General features: G+C 42.7%; 1 protein-coding gene, 1 non-coding gene and 1 pseudogene across 2 annotated transcripts in view; all 3 read left to right on the top strand.

The window, feature by feature from the left end:
- The first annotated feature begins 4,913 nt into the window (after positions 1 to 4,913).
- On the top strand, positions 4,914 to 6,139 carry LOC138444041 (NADH dehydrogenase (ubiquinone) complex I, assembly factor 6-like; annotated as a pseudogene).
- Positions 6,140 to 10,563: 4,424 nt separating this feature from the next.
- Positions 10,564 to 10,636, top strand: TRNAK-UUU (transfer RNA lysine (anticodon UUU)). The gene has a single exon. It is a non-coding gene; the product is annotated as a tRNA-Lys (tRNA).
- A 7,314-nt stretch (positions 10,637 to 17,950) lies between these two features.
- HEXA (hexosaminidase subunit alpha) overlaps positions 17,951 to 21,386 on the top strand; it is a 31,930-nt gene continuing 28,494 nt past the window's right edge. The window contains exon 1 of the mRNA XM_069595569.1: positions 17,951 to 18,658. Within this exon, the coding sequence (XP_069451670.1) occupies positions 18,406 to 18,658 (253 nt within the window). The 5' untranslated portion in view covers positions 17,951 to 18,405. The remainder of the gene's footprint in view (positions 18,659 to 21,386) is intronic.

The following is a 21,386-nucleotide window of genomic DNA, read 5'->3' as shown; positions in this document are numbered from 1 at the left end:
CACCAGGCAGAATTCAAAGGGTGCTGGAAACCCCTTGGCACAGATTCCATTTCTGCTTCATATTCTGGGTCTGGTCAGATTGAGAAGAAATCCTCAAGTGTTCAGCATGTGCACGTATGTGTGATGCTCTGCACCCTCCTTCTCTGACCCCTCCCAACTCCCTTGTTAAATAAATCCACAAATATTTTGTCACCAGTTGCTACATGTCAAGTTTTGTGATAGGTCCTGGGACATAAAGATAAATGAGATGTAGTTCCCTAAAAACAAATTAAAAAGTATACTCTGATGTCTCCAGGACTCAATAGTTTGTGGTTATGATTTAAGATTATCTATCTGATCAGAATATAAATATGTTTATGTATAGAGATATCTCAGCAGTTCAGAATTTATATTCTCGCCCCAATTTTAAGTGGAAGACCTCAGGTGCGTCTCAACAGATGCAGGAATCAGTCTGTCAGCCATATCCTTCATTCAGCATCCACCTTTTTCTTCCTTATTGCTCTGGTTTGCTCTCTTCAATGTCCTCTACTCACAGCCTCTGCCACGACCGCTGCAGACAGGGCTCTGTGAAAATGCCAGTGTCCCTACCCAAGGGGGCTACCAGCCAATGTGCTGAAAGCTACCATCAAGATAATTCAGCAGTGTTGAGTTCCACGTGGAATTGAGGAGAATAGCCTTTCTCTGGTTCCACAGCTAGCACAGCATATGCCTGGAGTATCTCAAAGTCTCCTTTTCAGACAACTCTCAGCATTGGTCCTAACTCCATACCCCACAAGGGCTCAAAACCAACCCAAGATGCCAAATAAATGTCATCCTGTTCCACAGCATGAGCTTTGATTCCAGTAAATGCCCAGCTGGATCACCAGCTCTTGTTTTCCAAAGTTTGGGGTGAATCAGAATGTCCCAGCACACTTTTCTCCTACCATATGCTCTCCCCACCCATCCCAGCTTGTGGAAACCTATTCTTTATTTCAGCTGGTGAGAGCTACTATTAATAGCTAGTTTTTGTCCATGCTTTAGCATATAGTCCTCCTTCTCCAAAAGTGTTATTTAACTCTCTGTCTCCTAAAACTTAGCCTACTGCCTGAAAAGAATAGTATTTCATGTTGAATGAGTGAGCAACACATTTTCATATTAAGTAGAGGGGCTTCCCAGCTAGCTCAGTTGGTAAATAATCCACCTGCAATGCAGGAGACCTGGGTTCAATCCCTGGTTTGGGAAGATCCCCTGGCAAAGGGAAAGGCTACCCACTCCAGTATTCTGGCCTGGATAATTCCAAGGACTGTATAGTCCATGGGGTTGCAAAGAGTTGAACAAGACTGAGCAACTTTCACTTCACTTCTTTACCAGTAGTGCCCTATCTAGGAAGCCCATCAGCCCCTCTAGTAAAGTGAACGTCGTTCAGTTACATTCGCAACCCCATGGACTATACAATCCATGGGATTCTACAGGCCAGAATACTGGAGTAGGTAAGCCTTTCCCTTATCCAGGGGATCTTCCCAACCCAGGGATCAAACCTAGGTCTCCCGCATTGCAGGTAGATTCTTCACTAGCTGAGCCACCAGGGAAGCCCAAGAAATGGGCAGCCTATCCCTTCTCTAGGGGATCTTCCCAACCCAGGAATCAAACTGGGGTCTCCTGCATCACAGGCGGATTCTTTATTTACCAGCTGAGCTACCCTGCCTACAATGCAGGAGGTGTAAGAGACAGGGGTTTGATCTGTGGGTTGGGAAGATCCCCTGAAGGAGGGCATGACCACTCATTTCAGTATTCTTGCCTGGAGAATCCCATGGATAGAGGAGCCTGGTGGGCTATAGTCCACAGGGCTGCAAAGAGTCAGACATGACTGAAGCAACCTAGCATGCACGCAAGAGGTTGATACAGAGAACAGAAGAGTTAATGCCATCAGAGGGAAATTAAGGAAAATTTAGATGTTTAGATGGAGGTTTAGATGGATTGGAAGAGAGTGTTTGCTATGACCAGTGCATTTTCTTGGCAAAACTCTATTAATCTTTGCCCTGCTTCATTCCATATTCCAAGGCCAAATTTGCCTGTTATTCCAGGTGTTTCTTGACATCCTACTTTTGCATTCCAGTCCCCTTTAATGAAAAGGACATCTTTTTCGGGTGTTAGTTCTAAAAGGTCTTGTAGGTCTTCATAGAACTGTTGAACTTCAGCCTCTTCAGCGTCACTGGTTGGGGCATAGACTTGGATTACTGTGATATTGAATGGTTTGCCTTGGAAATGAACAGAGATCATTCTGTCGTTTTTGAGATTGCATCAGAGTACTGCATTTTGGACTCTTTTGTTGACCATGATGGCTACTCCATTTCTTCTAAAGGATTCTTGCCTACAGTAGTAGATATAATGGTCATCTGAGTTTCTGCTTTATTGACTATGCCAAAGCCTTTGACTGTGTGGATCACAATAAACTGTGGAAAATTCTGAGAGAGATTGGAATACCAGACCATCTGACCTGCCTCTTGAGAAATCTGTATGGAGGTCAGGAAGCAACAGTTGGAACTGGACATGGAACAACAGACTGGTTGTTGATAACAGAACAGATGGTAATTGCAGCCATGAAATTAAAAGATGCTTACTCCTTGGAAGAAAAGTTATGACCAACCTAGATAGCATATTCAAAAGCAGAGACATTACTTTGCCAACAAAGGTCTGTCTAGTCAAGGCTCTGGTTTTTCCAGTGGTCATGTATGGATGTGAGAGTTGGACTGTAAAGAAAGCTGAGTGCCAAAGAACTGATGCTTTTGAACTGTGGTGTTGGAGAAGACTCTTGAGAGTCCCTTGGACTGCAAGGAGATCCAACCAGTCCATTCTGAAGGATATCAGCCCTGGGATTTCTTTGGAGGGAATGATGCTGAAGTTGAAATTCCAGTACTTTGGCCACCTCATGCGAAGGGTTGACTCATTGGAAAAGACTCTGATGCTGGGAGGGATTGGGGGCAGGAGGAGAAGAGGATGACAGAGGATGAGATGGCTGGATGGCATCACTGACTCAATGGACGTGAGTCTGAGTGAACTCCGGGAGTTGGTGATGGACAGGGAGGCCTGGCGTGCTGCGATTCATGGAGTCTCAAAGAGTTGGACACGACTCAGCGACTGAACTGAACTGAAGCTGAATTTTAAAGGAATTTGACAAATAATTGAGTGGAAGGGCACGTGAAACAGAATAGTATGTCTCAAGGCAGAAAGCCACAAATATCATGACGTTCTGAAGGCACTATAAGCAGAGTGGTTCTATTGGGTGTGGGGGGTACATCACAAAGAGTCTTTTATGCCATGCTATGCGATCGTATTGTGAAGTTTTTTTCAGAGCTTTTAATTTATTTTTGTCAGAGTATAATTGCTTTACAACGTTGTGTTAGTTTTTGCTGTACAACAAAGTGAATCAGCTATATGTAAACATATATCCCTCCCTCTTGAGTCTCCCTCCTACCTCCCACCCCACCCCTGTAGGTCATCACGGAGCACTGAGCTGAGCTCCCTCCTGAACAGCAGCCTCCCACTATCTATTTTATCCATAGTAGTGGTTAACCCGTTTGGAGGGCAGGAATAGAGACACAGATGGAGAGAACGGATTTGTGGGTGCAGAAGGAGAAGGGGAGGGTGGGACGACTTGGGAGAGTAGATTTGTGAAGTTTTAATTGCTGGAATATTCTAACCTTACTGCCATGATTATAGGAAAGACTTTTCCAGCTGCATCAAACTGGCTTGTACAGCATGTCTGTTAGATACCATGTATGACCAGAGAGCTAATATAGGCTGTGAATAGGCAGACCTGCATCTCTATCCTGTTTGGGCATTTACTTAGCTCCAACACTTACAGGCCAAGTTCCTTGGGGAAATTTCCTTAACCTCACTGAACTTCAGTTCCTGCATCTCTAAAACTGGGATAAAAAGCCTTCCTGCCTCATAGAATTACTGTGAAGATGAAATGGGATAATACGCACAAAGCTCTTAGCATAGTGCCTTAATAACTGCACACTAAATATTATTATTGATGGATATTGATATTAATGATAAATACACTATCTATATTGAGCAATTAATAAGTGCTTGCTAAGTACTATCTATTATTATTTTTGAACTGTCTTTCCAAGATTCCTCAAGCACAGTCTTGGCACAGGCCACTCTGAGACATGAAATACATATGTTAATGGAAAGAATGTGTCACCTCTTGCCCCTCCAGAAGTAGGCATGGAGAAGCACATTACCAAAGAGATGCTATTGATGTAAGGTGGGCATTTTATGAACAGTATCTGATTGGGTAAATGATGCAACTCTTTAGCTAGTAAAAGAGTTAAGTCAGGCACCATTCAAGTCTCAGTACTACCAAAAGGCAAGATGTTCAGGCCAGCTGGGATCTTGCTAAAGCCTGGGATGAATACGACAAAACAAGAATTTATTCACATCTAATGACTGATGGTGAAGTTCCAATACTTTGGCCACCTGACGCAAAGAGCCGACTCATTGGAAAGGACCCTGATGCTGGGAAAAATTGAGGGCAGGAAGAGAAAGGGGAGACAGAGGATGAGATGGTTGGATGGCATCACTGACTCAGTAGACATCAGTTTGAGCAAGCTCTGGGAAATAGTGAAAGTCAGGGAAGTCTGGCACGCTGCAGTCCATGGGGTCGCAGAGTCGGACACGACTTAGTGACTGAAACAACAATGACTGTGTACATTGCAATTCACCTACTTTAAGAAACAGTTTGGGGGACTTGCCTGGTGATCCAGTGGTTAGGACTCCATGCTTCCAATGCAAGGGGCGGGTGTCTAGGAACCAGATGCCATGAGGTGCAGCAAAAAAAAAAAAAAAAAAGAGCAGCAACAATTTGGGATCCCCACTGTGTGCTACCACCTCCACCTTCCAGACTCATGGGACCCGAGGGGAGCATGGCCGCGGCCAGTGGAGCGAGTGGATTGAGCATGGGCCGCTGCTACCTGGAGCTGCTGTGGAAACAATACCACGATGGCTATTTATGTTCCCTGTTGCTCCCTGCAGAATCCCAGAGCTCTGCTCTCGCACTGAGTGAGTTCAACGCAGAACTAGATCAGGCTGGTTAAAGACTCGGTCTTTGAGAAAACAATTGGACTGATGCGAATGCAGTTTTGAAAAACAAAACAAAACTGTGGACTATATATACTGTGATAATCCACCCCATCAGTCTGTGGCTATTGAGCTGTGGAAGGTCTGCACACCAGCAAAGCAGGCCCTGTTTCTGGGCCCCAGACTGACTTCACATAGCCCCAGTAAGGATGGAAAACCAGGCCCCCACACCGGTCACTGAGAGGGAAAAGTGGATGGGAGGCTGCTGTCAAAAGACATAATCTGATCAAAAATGGCTTCTAAAAATCACTGATGAAGAAGAAAAAAATTGGATGACAAATTACATAATAATATGTAGAAACTGGAAAATTATGATGAAAACACACAGAGCTCTCTTCTTTATTTAACACTGCAAATACTGGGTATACAGAATCTCGGGGCAGATCACGCTGCAAATTACACTGGAAAAGCACAAGGTACTGTCATATGCTTAAGAGCAAAGTACTATCGGCCTTCTCAAAAGCTCAGTGGTAAAGAATCCCCCCGCCAATGCAGGTCTGACTCCTGGTCCAGGAAGATCCCACATGTCATGGAGCAATGAAGCCTGTATGCCACAACTACTGAGATTGTGCTCTAGAGCCCAGGAGCCGCTACTACTCGTGCCACAACTAGTGAAGCCTGTGTGCCCTAGAGCCCCATATTGGGGAACAAGAGGAGCCACTGCAAGGAGAAGTCCCTGCATCACACAAAAAAAGAGCAATGTGCTATCACAGTAGCAGAAGGATGATGTTCCTTCCCTTGGCTATTCACATGTTTGATAAATACAACGTGTGGTATTTCACAAGAGAACTTTCTACAGAAGAACCAATGATAAAAATGTGAGAGACATAATATATGTCATTACTAGCCAGGCACATTTGCACTTAAAGCATTCTGGGTCCTTCCACAAAAGCAAAAGTGAAAACTTCCTGCCTTTTATCAGGATGCTTTGGAGGAGTATTTAAAGAAAATTCAATAGGTGGATTTTAACATATTCTACCCATCTTGGCATCAAAGGTGGTGCCAGCGGTAAAGAATCCGCCTGCCAATGCAGGAGATATAAGAGATGTGGGTTTGATCCCTGGGTCGGGAAGGTCCCCTGGAGAAGGAAATGGGAACCCACTCCGGTATTCTGGCCTGGAGAATCCCATGGACAGAGGAAACTGGCTACAGTCCATGGGGTTGCAAAGAGTCAGACACAACTGAAGGGACTTAGCACGTACCCAGCTTGACAACAGAAAAACACATTACTTTTATTATCACTGTGAATTTAGTCATAGAGAAAAAGATATTAAAATAAATTTATGGTACTGAAAAAACAATTTTGGTTGGAAAAAAACAAGACATGAAAAAGTGTTAACTACAAAGGAAAATTTTGATAGATTATACTGAAATTATGAACTTCTATTCACCAGAAGATACTATTGAGAGAGTGAAAAGACAATCCACAGAGTGGGGTAAAATATTGCAACTCTTATATCTAACAAAGGGCTTGTAGCAAGAATATATTAACAACTCTTTCAAGGGACTTCCCTGCTGGTCGTGTTTAAGAATCCACCTTGCAATGCAGGGGATGAGAGTTCAATCCCTGGTCAGGGAACTAAGATCCTACATGCCGCGGTGCAACTAAGCCACAACTAGAGAGTGCATGCACCACAATGAAAGAGCCTGTGTGCCACAACTAAGGCTTGATGCAGACAAAAAAAAACCCTCTTACAAATCAATAGGAAAGAAAGCAACCTACTAGGAAAATGGCAACGGATGCTTTGCAAGATATCAAAATGGGCAATAAACGTATAAAAAGGAGCTCAACTTCATTAGTCATCAGGAAAACCCAAATTAAAACCATAATGGAATAACACTACACTTTCATCAGAATGGCTCAAATGAAAAAGTAGCAGCAACTATGGGTAGCAATTGGAACTCTCATATGTGTCTTTTGGTGTGTAAATTGGTATAGTCACATTGAAAAACTGCTTGGCAGTATCCTCTGGAATCAGCACATTCCCTTTTCAATCTAGTGTGTGAGTGTGCTCAGTCACTCAGTTGTGTCCAGCTTTTTTCATCCCCATGGACTGTAGTGTAGCCCGCTAGGCTCCTCTGTCCATGGAATTTTCCAGGCAAGAAAACTGGGCTGCATTGCCATTTCCTTCCCCAGAGGATCTTCTGGACCAGGCCTGAAACTGCATCTCCTGCATCTCCTGCATCGGCAGGCGGATTCTTTACCACTGCACCACCTGGGGAGCCATGGGTAGGGTAGGTATGGAAAGGGAAATTGTCCTCCTGTCTACCAAAAGACAGGCATCATACATGTCGTGTGTGCTCCCAGTAGTACTTTTTTTTTTTAGTACTTTTCATAATAGCCCCCAACTGGAAAGTACTAGTAGTTGGGTAGAAGAATGGAAACGTATGGTAAATTCATGCAGGGAAACATTATACAGCAATATGAGTAATCTACAAGCACATGAGCAATATGAATAAATCTCATAAATGTAATGCTGAGCAAAAGAAGCCAGACTTAAAGGATACATAGGTATGATTCCACTCAAATAAAGTGTAAAACTAGCAAAAGTAATCAGTGTGGTCAGAAGTCAGAAATATCCTGGCAGAACATCCCTGGTGCTCCAGTGACTAAGACTCCATGCTCCCAATGCAGGGGGCTCCGGATTTGATCCCTGGTCAGGGAACTAGATCTTGCATGCCGCAACTAAGAGTTCAAATGCCGACACTATTAAGAAAAAAATCCTACATGCTGCAACTAAAGATCCCGCATGTCGCAAGGAAGATTAAAGATCCCACATGCCACCATTAAGATCCAGTGCAGCCAAATGAATAAATTAATAAATATTAAAAAAAGAAAAATCAATCTTCTATTACAAGAATAATTTTTAAAAAAGAGATACCTTTGGGAGGAAAATGACTAGGGACCAAGAGGGGACATGCAGGGGACTTTGGGAGTGCTGGAGATGTTCTATGTCTTGATCTAGACACTGACCACCAGAGTTCTAATATGCAGAAAATACTTTAATAAAAAGTTAGATACATATTTTTAAAAATCAAGAATCTTAAAATGTATCTTTTGTCTTGGTAATTTCACCTCTAGTCAATATTTTATTGTTACAGATTATTCATATAACCTTATCTACTAGGAACTGTGCTAGGTGTTTCACATACATTAACCTACTTGCTTTTGTGAACCAAAATTTTCCATTTGATTTCATACATAATTTGTTATTGCTAACATATACATATAAAAGCTTTCTTTTTCTATTTATTTTTTATCAGGTCTTGACTGAAATTATTTTCATTCTAATAGTTTTGTTGGATAATTCTCAAATTTTCTAAGTAGACATCGTTATCATCTGCAAATAATGATAATTCTGTCTCTTCCTTCACAAAATGTGTCTTATTTCATCGATTAAACAGTCTTATTAAGGATAGTGGCATCCTTATCTTACTCTTGACTTTCAAGAACAAACTCTATTGCCTTTTGTTTCATATGTACATTCATTTTCTTGTTAAAGAAGTTCCATTCTATTTCTGTTTCATCAAGATGTCTAATTTAGAAAAGCCATATCAACTTCCTTCTTAACTTCTAGAATATGGTCCTTCTCTTTCAAGCTACTTAATATAAACATTGCCTTAATGCATTTTCTGTTGTTTAACTAGTTTTGCATTCCTGTAATAAAATGTTTGGACAGGAGACATTCTTCTTCTGATATGCTTCTAGGAGTATTTTGCTGTGGTCCATGTCAGGGTTGGAAAAGAATTCCAGACATGAGGCAGAATCAAAGGAGAATAAAGTTTATTAGGGTGAGGGAGGGGAGAGTCACCGCTGGCACAGTGGGCCGGCTTCCTGATAGTCTGGGAGAGCCAACGTTGAACATGGGTCCTTGGTCCATTTTTATAGCCCAGGTACAAGGAGTGAGATAGTATACTGGGTGGGGGGAGAGTAAAGCAAATACCTTCTCCCTATTTGGGGTAGGAGGGGAGACAGGTTACACTGCTCAGGAGAGCCTAAAGATTCTTCAATAGTTAACAACCTGGGGGAGGGAAGGACGATAAAGTTCTGCTTTTTTTCTCTTCCTGTATTCCAAGATCCTCCTTGTTCATCTTGTTCTTTTGTCTTTGGGACACCACATATTTGTTTTTACAGTTGGCCTGAGAATTATTTAGAATCTTAAAAATATATCTACATGTTTAGAGTTTTTCCTCCTCAATTTTTATATATTATGGTCAAAGAACCTATCCTATAAGAATTCTCCTCAAAAGAAAACTGCAAAATAAAATGTGTTGGAAACCTCTGAGTAAGAAAAAAACACCACAAAATAAAATGAGTTGGAAAACTTGGAGTAAGAAAAAAAAAGAATTTTACTTTTTGTAATGTTTACATTTTTGCCAGTTTTTCTAAATGTCCTATGGACAGCTAATTACATATGAGATACAAAATTTTTATATATTTGTGTAGAATATAAGATTCTAAATCTATTATATTTAAATTATTAATGACATCATTCAAGATGTTCTTATTCTTATTTTTTTCTGCACTTGATACAATATTCTCAGAGAAATGTTAATACGTCTCACTATTTTGGGCTCCAAAATCACTGCAGATGGTGACTGCAGCCATGAAATTAAAAGACGCTTACTCCTTGGAAGAAAAGTTATGACCAACCTAGAAAGCATATTCAAAAGCAGAGATATTACTTTGCCGACTAAGGTCCGTCTAGTCAAGGCTATGGTTCTTCCAGTAGTCATGTATGGATGTGAGAGTTGGACTGTGAAGAAGGCTGAGTGCCGAAGAATTGATGCTTTAGAACTGTGGTGTTGGAGAAGACTCTTGAGAGTCCCTTGGACTGCAAGGAGATCCAACCAGTCCATTCTGAAGGATATCAGCCCTGGGATTTCTTTGGAGGGAATGATGCTGAAGTTGAAATTCCAGTACTTTGGCCACCTCATGCGAAGGGTTGACTCATTGGAAAAGACTCTGATGCTGGGAGGGATTGGGGGCAGGAGGAGAAGGGGACGATAGAGGATGAGATGGCTGGATGGCATCACTGACTTGATGGACGTGAGTCTGAGTGAACTCCGGGAGTTGGTGATGGACAGGGAGGCCTGGCGTGCTGCGATTCATGGGGTCGCAAAGAGTCAGACACGACTGAGCAACTGAACTGAACTGATGATTATAATTTTTTCTTTTCCCTTATACTTCTTCTGATTTTTGCTTTAGGTATATTTGTTTCTTTGTTGCTAGGTGTCTAATGGTTTCTGATCTCTATCTTCTTTGTGAGTTGTACCTTTTATCATTAAAAATATTTATCTTTGTTTCATTCAGTTTTGTGTGTGTCTTGAGTTCTTTTCACGTTAATAAATGCCGTCCTTGCTCCCTTTTTGTCAGCATTCTTCTGGTACATCTCTGAACATTCTTTCAGACTTCATCTAAAATGTTTCTTAACAGCCTGGGTAGCTTAGCTGGTACAGCATCAGACTTTTAATCTGAGGGTTGAGGGTTCAAGTCCCTGTCTAGGCACCAAAAAATAAATAAGCAAAATAAAAGGTCTCTTAACAATAACATTTAGGCTTTTGGGCGGGGGCTCAATTTGAGAGTCTTTGTCCTTTAATGGGAGTATTTAAAGAATCTGCCTGCAATGCAGGAGACCCTGATTTGGTTTCTGGGTCAGGAAGATCCGCTGATGAAGGGATAGGCCACCAATTCCTGTATTCTTGGGCTTCCCTGGTGGCTCAGCTGGTAAATAATCCGCCTGCAGTATGGGAGACCTGGGTTTGATCCCTGGGTTGGGAAGATCGCCTGGAGAAGGGAACGGTTACCCACTCCAGTATTCTGGCCAAGAGAATGCCATGGACTGTATAGTTTCAAAGAGGGTTTCAAAGAGCCGGACACCACAAAGCCTCTTTCACTTTAACCTGTTTACATAGGTTTAGATAGTTTGGGCTTATTTCTATCCTTTTATTCTTTGTATTTTTGGTTAATTATATATTCATGTTACTTCTTCCGATCTCCTTATTTTTTCCAGAATGATCCAGCTTCTTTTTCTATAATGATGTAGAAGTCATGCTTCTTGCTAGAGCTAAAAATTAATTTCAAGGCATCGACAGCAGCAATGAAAAGGTGAAGACTAATGTTGGAAGGCCGTAATGAAGTAGGCGCTTTCACACATTATTGGTGGAAATGTACACTCTTATCCTACGCTTCTCAGTGTTTATAGTGAGGGGGTGGGGGAGGTAACCCTAATTCCGTGGCTTAAACCAGGGCCAGCTCAGCCTCATCCAAGCTACCAAACTGACGGATCAAATTTCCAAATGAAAAGCAAGGAATTGATGGTGAGAAAGGATGAAAACACACCAGCTTGGCAACCAGTACCCTCTAAAAATCGTAGAGGGTACAACGTACAATGTACAAATGTCATTGTAGCACTGTCTGTAACTGAGAAAACTTGGAAGCAACCTAGGTGTGCATCGTAGGTAACTGGTTAAATTATGAAACATGTACACTATTCTTCCAGGGAGATCAGAAGAATCTTGATTTTGGACTTCCCTGGTGATCCGGTGATTAGGACTGGATGTGCTCACTGCCCAGGCCCCGGGTTCCATCCCTCATCAGGGAACTAAGATCCCCAAAGCTTCACAGCAAGGCAAGAAAAGAAAGAAAAATGAAAAAAAAAATCTTGATTTGCACAGAGCTTTAGAAAATAGTGGAATCTCCAGAGGCACAGATAGAAGAATGAGAGGATTCTCAAGCTGTAAAGTCATGGAAAACTTAGGGTACTGTGCAATAAATGTCAAGTCACAGGGGAATTAGAGATTATAAGGAAGTTCCAGTAACTTGACAAGCAAAGAGAAAACTGACCAGAGGAGTCGATACTCAGAGAACATAAGTCGTAAGAGAGAGGGAGATGAGAGAGGAGTCAGGCCCTTGATTTCGGCTCATTCTGGTCTGGTTTTCCTTCTCGTCTGGGTTGTTATGTATATCACTTCAGTAGACCTCCTTTCCCCTGAAATACCATGAGTCCCTATATGTCTTGCAAGCAAAAAGGCATGTCATGGAGATAAAATCAATGTATTTTGACTGTGAGGGCTTCTTATGACACATTTGTGTTTTACAGTTAGGAGGTAAGCTTCCCTGGTGGGATAAGTGGTAAAGAATCCACCAACCAATGCAGGAGATGTGGGTTCGATCCTTAATCTGGGGAGATTCCACACGTCGAAGAGCAGCTAAACCCGTGCACCACAACTCTTGAACTTGTGCTCTAGAACCTACTTGGCACAACTGCTGAAGTCCGTGCCCCAGAGCCCGTGCTCTGCAGCAAGAAAAGCCACTGCGATGAGTAGCCCAAGCACCACCAAATAGAGCAGCCCCTGCTCTCTGCACCTACAGAAAGCCCCTGCAGCAGCAAAGACCCAGCACAGCCAAAAATAAATAAATAAAAATTTAAAGCAACTAAAAAAAAATGCTCAGGTAAGCCCTTACCCTTATCTACATCTCTGATCTCAGTCCACCCTACTAATCACTATATCCCTTCTGTGTTCCTTTTATCCCTCACACACTTCTATTACCAGCATCTTCTTTTCCCCTATTTTTTAGTCTTCCTTCCATTTTCCCATTTTCTCTTGACTATTTTTATGATCTCAACTATTATCTTTGAGCAGATGATGCCCAGAGCTCTCTTTCGAGCTCCCAGCCTGTATTTCCTTGGCCTTCCTAGACCTTTTAACTCTGCTGTCCTTCAATCTCCCCCAACGCAGCATGTCTCAGAGTTCATCATCTTTTTTCCAAAACTGGCGCTTCACGTTGTATTCAGTCAGTGGCCCCATCATTCCCTCGGGAAACCAGATTGGTGCACCTTTTTCTCTCCTCTTTCACTTGTCCCCAGCCCTTCTTTCCCCAGTTAGCTGCTGAGTTTGGTCACTTTGTATTTGAAACGTCACTGCATTTGACCCATATCCCTCTTCCCCACTGCCACTCCTTCTGCTCAGATCTGTTGAAAGTTCCCTCAGGGCTTCAGTTTTTCTGAAACTAAAGAAAAACTCCCATGTAAATATCCAGGCAATTAAAAAAAAAAATCTGTGTGTAGGCTAGGACTGCAGAGAGACAGGACAAGGCCAATTATTGCAAGAAATGTATGTCTAGAGTTAGGAAAAGTTGTTAATAATTAGTTGGGGGTGGGATTTCCTGGTGGTCCTGTGCTTAAGACTCCGTGCTCCAATGCAAGGGGCCTGGGTTCAATCCCTGGTGGAGGAACTAGATCCTACATGTCACAACTAAAGATCCTGCATGCTGCAATGAAGATCGAAGATCCCACATGCCACAGCCAAGATGTGGCGCAGCCAAATAAATATTTATTTTTTAAAATAAACATTTTAAAACAGAAAAATGTTAAACAAAAAGAATCAGGGGGTAAGCCTGAAAAGGGGTTGCTGCCCAGGTGCCTCAGTGGTAAAGAATTCGCCTGTCTATGTAGGAAACTCGGGTTTGATCCCTGGGTCAGGAAGATCCCCTGGAGGAGGAAATGGCAACACACTCCAGTATAACTGCCTGGGAAATTCCATGGACAGAGGAGTCTGGCGGGCTACAGTCCATGGGGTCGCAAAGAGTTGGACACGACTGAGTGACTAAACAATAACAAGCCTGAAAAAATAACTGGAACAGTTATATGACTAAGTAAGAGAGTAGAGGGGATAAGGCTCAAAAAGAAGACAAACTGGACACACAATATTTTTAGTAACCTCAAGGAACGCTGTAATGTTTAGTAGTGGGGAACTGGATAGCATACTTGCATTTTGGACATAGCACTGGAGAAGCTGGAGGTAACAGGGTGCATTAGAGGTAGTGATGCTTCCATATAGTTCATATGGAATGGGCATAAAGAGAGTCACGGAGCATAGCCAATTTTGGCCATCTCCACTTCTGTAAATGTTGACAACCTATACAAAGCTTAAGTCTCACTGGTTTGGCTAGCCAACATGGGAAAAGAAAAATGAAGTCATCCTTCCTAGGTGAATCTGGGTCTGCATTTTCTGAGCCCCACAGCACGTGAGAATGGTCAGTTGTTTAGAGAGCTCTGAGTCAACAACCCCAGACCTAATCTACCTGCATACAACTTTCCCCATTCAATTCCTCCTACATAGGTCAACAAACTGACCTGAGCAAATTTCAACTCTGGTCTCATTACTCTTCAGCTAAGACATTTCACTAGCTTCCCACAGACTTAAGAATAAAATCTCAATACAATCTTTAGCTTAGCTTTCAAGTAAGTATGATAGATATAAAAGCAATAGATTTTGGCATAGAAGACTTGGGTTCAAATACTGATTTTGACAACTATCTATGGGACTTTGGTCAAATTATTTTAATTCTCAGAGCCCGTTTCCTTGACTGTAAAATATGGATGATAATTTCACACAGCTGGTGTGAGAGATAAATAAGGTACCATTTATCTAGTACACAGAATCTTGATCAAGAATCTCCTCCTTTTGTTACTTTATCACTCAGCTTCAACCTACTTTTTCTAAAGTAATTTTTGTCAGTCTTTCTCTTTATGCACTACTGTACTGTGTGCTGTGCTAAGTCGCTTCAGTCATGTCTGACTCTTTGCAATCCTATGGACTGTAGCCTGCCAGGTTCCTCTGTTCATGGGATTCTGCAGGCACGAATACTGGAGCAGGTAGCCATTTCCTTCTTCAGGGGATCTTCCCAATCCAGGGATCAAACCTGCATCTCTTAGGTCTCCTGCACTGGCAGGCAGGATCTTTATTATTTTGCTAAAATTTCCCAGTCTTACTGTCCCTCCCAGGTATCCTCTCTGGATGTCCCTCCCCTTTTACCTGCCACTCACAAAGAATCAGCAGGTAGGGCAGGCTGGGATCTCCCAGGCCTTTGAAGTTGAGTTCCAAGGAGATGTGCCCAGGGCTAGGAATACAGCAGTAAATACAGAACTTGCCTTTAAGGAACTTTCACACTAATGGAGAACTCAAGACAAATGGACAGGCAATTACAATACTGAGATAAGTGCTCTGATGGAGAAAAATTTAGAGGGCTATGGTGTCTTACCCAAATTTGAGAAGTCAGAGATTGACAGGGTGGTAAGATGTAAGTTTAGACCTTCAAGTAGGTGGTGGGAGTGGGAGGTGGGAAAGGCATTGAAGGAGAAGGGAATATGGTAGAAGTGAGATCATCATGGCACGCTTCTCCTTAGCTATCCCCATAAACCCTTGCTCAATATACCATCTTCTTCCACACCTCTGTGCTTTGCTCATGCTCCTTCCCTGCCAACCCATGTTTTGGAAGCCAGCTCAAATCATTTCCTTTTGGAAAGACTTCCTCAGGCAAAATTAGTCATTCCCGCCTCTCTCCTTCTACACTAATGACTCCACTTTATGAGCCAAAAATCTGGATACATTGTCTGACAGTGAATTCTTTTTCTGATAGATAAACTAATTTTATTAGATGCTATAGATATTGTGGCTCAGCTGGTAAAGAATCTGCCTGCAATACAAGCGACCTTGGTTCAATCCCTGGATTGGGAAGATCCCTTGGAGAAGGGAACAGCTACCCACTCCAGTATTCTAGTCTAGAGAATTCCATGGACTGAATAGTCCATGGGCTGGAAAAGAGTCTGACACGACTGAGCAATTTTCACTTTCAGAGATATGGAAGTTAAATCATATTTTATTCATTTAAGTTGTCTTTAATAAAAAGAAAAATAGAGAAAACAATCAGATATATAATATATATTATCTGTGTCATTGCTTTTGTTATTTATATAAGGGACAGTTAGGGAGTTTGGGATGGACATGTACACACTATCAAAATTGATGGCAATGTAGTATATATACAAACTGAACAGTTTATAATGTTAACTAACCATTGATTTTAATTTTTGCTACTATTACTGCTAGGCTCTGAATATTTAATTGGACTCTGATGATTTTTTTTAAAATTTTAATGATTGTCTATTACTTTTCTGATTGATATACTGGTCAGAGGGAATAATTGGAATATCTTTGGAATATCTCTCAACAATAATCTCTAAGTATTTTCATTAGTAATTTTTATAGTCTCCTTATTTGGGTCCAGCTTCTTCATTTTGCGGCTCTTTTATGTAAATTACTTCTCTCTCCTGATATAGGTTGAGTATCACAGAAAGGGGAGTTATGGCACTTGCCCAGTCCTGAAACCCCACTTTGACCTCTTGCTCTCACCTTTAACTTGTTTTGAATTCTTTCCAAATGATTGATCCTGAAAAAAAAAATTATTGATCCTGTGGGACAACTACCTGATTATGAACTTGATTCTTCTGACAATGGTTCTCAGATCTCCTCCCTAAGTAACTGGGTAATGTCTCTCCTAACTGGTGAAGTACTCAGGCATTTGTTAGAGAGGATGAAAATTTAGGTTTAAGCCATATAGAAATTAGTATAAATACGCAATACTAGGATCTGAAACTGAGAGATCTAATTTCTACTTCCTTTGTTACAAGCTCTGTTCTATTAAATAGCATAACTGACCTTCTAAGAGGAATTTCTTGATGAATCCTGAAAAGTTAAAATAAGTGAGAGACAATATTTATTTGATTTTCCAACATAAGGTGTGTATGCTGCTGCTTAGACGCTTCAGTCATGTTCGACTCTGTGCGACCCTATGAACTGTAGCCCTCCAGGCTCCTCTGTCCATGGGATTCTCCAGGCAAGAGTACTGGAGTGGCTTGCCATGCCCTCCTCCAGGATATCTATCTAACTCAGGGATAGAACCTGGGTCTCCTGCATTGCAGGCAGATTTTTTACCACTGAGCTACCAGGGAAGCCCATGAGCCATGTATACATAACTGCTAAATACCTGGAGAAGGGAAAGGCTACCCATTCCAGGATTCTGGCCTGGAGAATTACATGGACTGTATAGTCCATGGGGTTGCAAAGAGTCGGACACAACAACTTTCACTTTAACAGGTACCTAAAGCCTAGATATAAGTGATCAGGATTTTTAAGAGACTTTTATTTTTAAAAGTTCATTTTCCTGATCTTACCATTTTTTCTAATTCTAAAATGCAATTTTAGAATTAAAAAATTACCTACTAGCCAAATAATGCCTCACAACAGCACTATTTTTATCTCCTTTTGCAGTGAGGGATTCAACTGTTCTCTGATAATACAGTGGTGAACAAAGACAGGGTCCTTGACTCAATAAGTATCTGTGTTCTCACTGATTAGCCTTCAAGCCCCTTAACCTCTCTGCTTCCAGATACCCACTATTTCCTGGATCTATAGCTCTCTTCCTTTCCCATTGCAGGAATTAAAACTCTCATTATCTTCCAACTCAAAAAAAAAAAAAAAAGCCTCCCTCACTGGTTTCTTATCCATCCAACCACTCAACATGAGATTTCTAAAATGCAAATCTTTGGGCTGATTTTCAATTTCCTACTGTACTAAGTCCTGATTCTCGGACTTTCTACAAACCCCTGCAGAATTCCTCTCTGGGTATAAGACCTGTCATCTCTGGGTGTTCTTCAGTTTGCAACCAAAGTACAAGCAATGTCTTATCACTTGCAGTAAGTACAGGACCCACCCTGTTTGTGGCATTTTTGTCTGTGAGAAGGGGATTTGGGGGCAGTTACTGGGAGATTATTAACCACTAAAGAAGAACCCACTCCAGAGCCAGGAAACAGGTCGCCTCAAGCTTGCTCTGAAAGTACACATCTTTTCCCCAGTCATAAGTAGTTCCCATTTTTGTAATCTTGTGATGCACTCTCTAGCTGAGCCATTCTGACTACCTAATTCCAACCCCTTTCTGCCCCACAGCATTTCATATTACAAGGGCCTGTGGTTTTAAGTCTCCATATTTTTTGCTTCTGAAGTTCCCTGGGCCTGGGACGTCCTTTACCTCCCAGGAGGCCTGGCGACCTTTTATTCCGCGTTCACGGCTCGGGAGACTTTCCTTTCTCGCTCGCCCACTCGGCCTCCCCACGTGAGGCTTCTATCCTCTGCTGCGCATATAGTTCTGTGATCGCAGGCCTGGCAACTGTGGAGGTGCATTAGCTACTGCTCCACCAGTCCCGGGAACCGCCTGAACTTGAACCATGGCCGATGCCCTGCACCATCCACCGCAGGCCGCAGGAGCTTCGGGTTCACTCTGGGACTGGAGGGATGGGAGTCAGTACTCCCGGGTCACCGGTGAGGAGCTGTAGCAGGTCACGTGACCCGCCGATTGTCACGCGGGCGCCGCCCACCTGACCAGGCTGTCACGTGGCCCGGCCGGCTGGGCGAGGGGAAGCAGACCGGCGGGCAATGGCAGGCTCCACGCTCAGGTTTTCGCTGCTGCTGGCGGCAGCGTTCGCTGGGCGGGCGACGGCCCTGTGGCCATGGCCCCAGTACATTCAGACCTCTGAGCTGCGGTACACCATCTTCCCGCACAGCTTCCAATTCCAGTACCATCTCAGTTCGGCCGCGCAGGTGGGCTGCTCCGTCCTCGACGAGGCCTTCCAACGCTACCGTGACCTGCTCTTCGGTTCTGCGGCTTTCCGTTTTCCCCACCCCATAGGTGAGTCGGACCTGCCCAGTCTCGTTCCCGGGCTCCGAAAGGCCCTGCCTTGGGACAACTCCCCCAAACCTCCTGAAACGCCCTTCCTCTGCCTTTTGCCCAACCCCCTAGTCTGTCCCAATCCTCTAGCCTCCACTTCCACCTGCCTTTTTTCTCCAGCTGTCCTCTCAGCTTCCCCAAGGGTTGGTCCCCCAACTCCATTCACTTCTTCACTAAATTGACTGGCCAGAACTTTTCTGTAATCCTGCCCTCCTGCTATGTATTTCACCAATAATGTCTGCTTTAGGACTACAGCTCAATCAGAATAGGAAATTCCTAAAAATACTGTGCCAGTAGACATCTAAGGTGATCCCTCTGAGCATGTTCCAGTGTCCCGGTCCTAGTGAGGTTGTGATCAGGGCTGTGGAGAGGAGACCAGAACTAACACCCACCACTGGTAAGACTAGACATGAGAGATATACTGACCTGTGCAAAATTACATGAAACTATCTGACCCCTATTAGGGAAATGTTTAAACTGTGAGAGGAAAATCACTGATCACTTCCATAAGGAAAGGAGTTTTAAGCAGCCACTTAAAGTGAGGTGGTGGATATAATTGGCCAGGACTGAAAGGAGGGTATTCCAGGAAGGAAGGAAGGTTTGAGCAGAGGCACAGAGGCTTACAGTAAAAATCACAGTGCTGGGCTGGTATGTGTAATGAGGGTGGGGGACTGGGGACCAGTGAGGTTGAGGAGGGTGTGGAGTTGAAATGAAGAGTCAGGAGTGCTTTGGATATGGGCTTCATCTGAAATAGCACAGGCTGGCAATTTTTCTTTAAGGTGGTTACTGAAAATTGTGCTTGTGAGGTTTTATCCATTGCAAGATAATGAAAACTGTTTTGGACGAACATTACCAAAGAGAAAAGAAACTTCCTTCTCTGATGTTCTTCCTGTGGAGTCTTCCCTTTGGAGCACAGTTTCCTGGAGAGGCTTTCAGATGACTTGAGCCATAAGCCATAATCCTATTTCTGCAAAAACAAGGAAGAATCTATGGAGAACAATATCAACAAAGCCCAAACCATAGTGTATTTCCCAGTGGGATTGAAGAAAACAACATATGCAAGTTGTTGTTGAGTCTCTTAAGTTGTGTCCAACTCTTTTGCAACCCCATGGACTGTAGCCCGCCAGGCTTCCCTGTCCATAGGATTTCCCAGGCAGGAATATTGGAGTGGATTGCCTCGTCCCTTCTCCAGGGGATCTTCGCCACCCAAGGATCAGACCCACGTCTCGTGCTTGGCAGGTGGATTCTTTATCACTGAGCCACCCGGAAAGCCCCATATGCAAGTTAAAACTTAGCTAGTTAAACTTCCAGTGTCCTTGTAGGCTAGCTCCTCCACTAGAGATCAAACTCATACACTGTGCATTGGGAGTGCAGAGTCTTAACCACTGGACTGCTAGTGAAGTCCCCAGTGCTTTCTCCCCCCCCCCCCCCCAGTGCTTTCTTAATGCAGCACAACTTCTGGTTTTGAGCCGCTCCTCGAATTCAGTGACGTTCATACTTCCAGGTTTTCTAAAAAACAAGTCTGGTGTTGAGTTTCAACTCTATTCTGAACTTGCCTCCAAGGCTTAGCTGTAGTCCATTAACTGCTAAATGGTTTGTGGAAGTATTTAGTACTTGTAATTGACAGGTGTTTCTGCCAACTGGAGGGTATGTGTTACATGTTGTTAAACTTGTTAAACAGGATTATTTTAGGCTCTAGATACTTGAATGAACCTAGTTCTCTGTTTCGATCATTAAGCCACATCCTGTTTGCAAATCAAACATCTGATTATTTGGGATAGCATCCAACTAATGTTGCTCCAAATACTTTTTGGGGTGCTTGATGGAGTTGATAAAGTCCAGGTAAAATGACTACATCTGATTATGTCATTTGACTGCATTCTTCTTTGCTTTTCTTGAAACTAGTTGATTGAAGCCATAGTCGTTAATGATTATTATAAAGTTCCCATCCTGTTCTGATGTTTACATGTACATCCCTGTGAGTTTTTTAGGATGCCATTGTCCCTGAACAGAATAATCCCCCACCCCTTCCCAGATCTTTTAATATAGAATGGAAGGAAGATTATTGTATGAGTATCTGGATCTTTCTGCAGCCATTATCAATATTTGATTAGCTTGTCCTCAGGTGTTAAGTGACCAGGTTGATAAGTGGCATAGTTCCTGATAATCTGAATCTCCAAAAATTCCTCCTTTGGCCATTCCTTCTATAATTATGCCCTGAACTTAGATATTTAATTGTTTGTTGAATATATTAAAATTAACTTTAAAGGGCTACTTTGTGTAAAAGTTTGTAAAAAGGTTTCATGATTTTTGTTTATGTCCTGTTGTTCAGTTGCTCAATCATGTCTGACTCTTTGCGACCCCATGGACTGCAGCATGCCATGCTTCCCTGTCTTTCACCATCTCCTGGAGCTTCCTCAAACCCATGTCCATTGAGTTGGTGATGCCATCCAACCATCTCGCCCTCTGTCGCCCCCTACTCCTCCTGCCTTCAGTCTTTCCCAGCATCAGGGTCTTTTCTAATGAGTTGGCTCTTCCCATCAGGTGGCCAGAGTATTGGAGCTTTAGCTTCAGCATCAGTCCTTCCAATGAATATTCAGGATTGATTTCCTTTAGAATTGACTGGTTTGATCTTGCAGTCCAAGGGACTGTTCTTTATGTCTAAGATCATCAAAAAGATGATTTGCAG

The sequence above is a fragment of the Ovis canadensis genome, chromosome 7 (genome assembly GCF_042477335.2).
Source record: "Ovis canadensis isolate MfBH-ARS-UI-01 breed Bighorn chromosome 7, ARS-UI_OviCan_v2, whole genome shotgun sequence".
NCBI classification, from domain to species: Eukaryota; Metazoa; Chordata; class Mammalia; order Artiodactyla; family Bovidae; genus Ovis; species Ovis canadensis.
The sequence above is the reverse complement of the archived record's forward strand: the minus strand, read 5'-3'. Positions and strand labels throughout refer to the sequence as shown.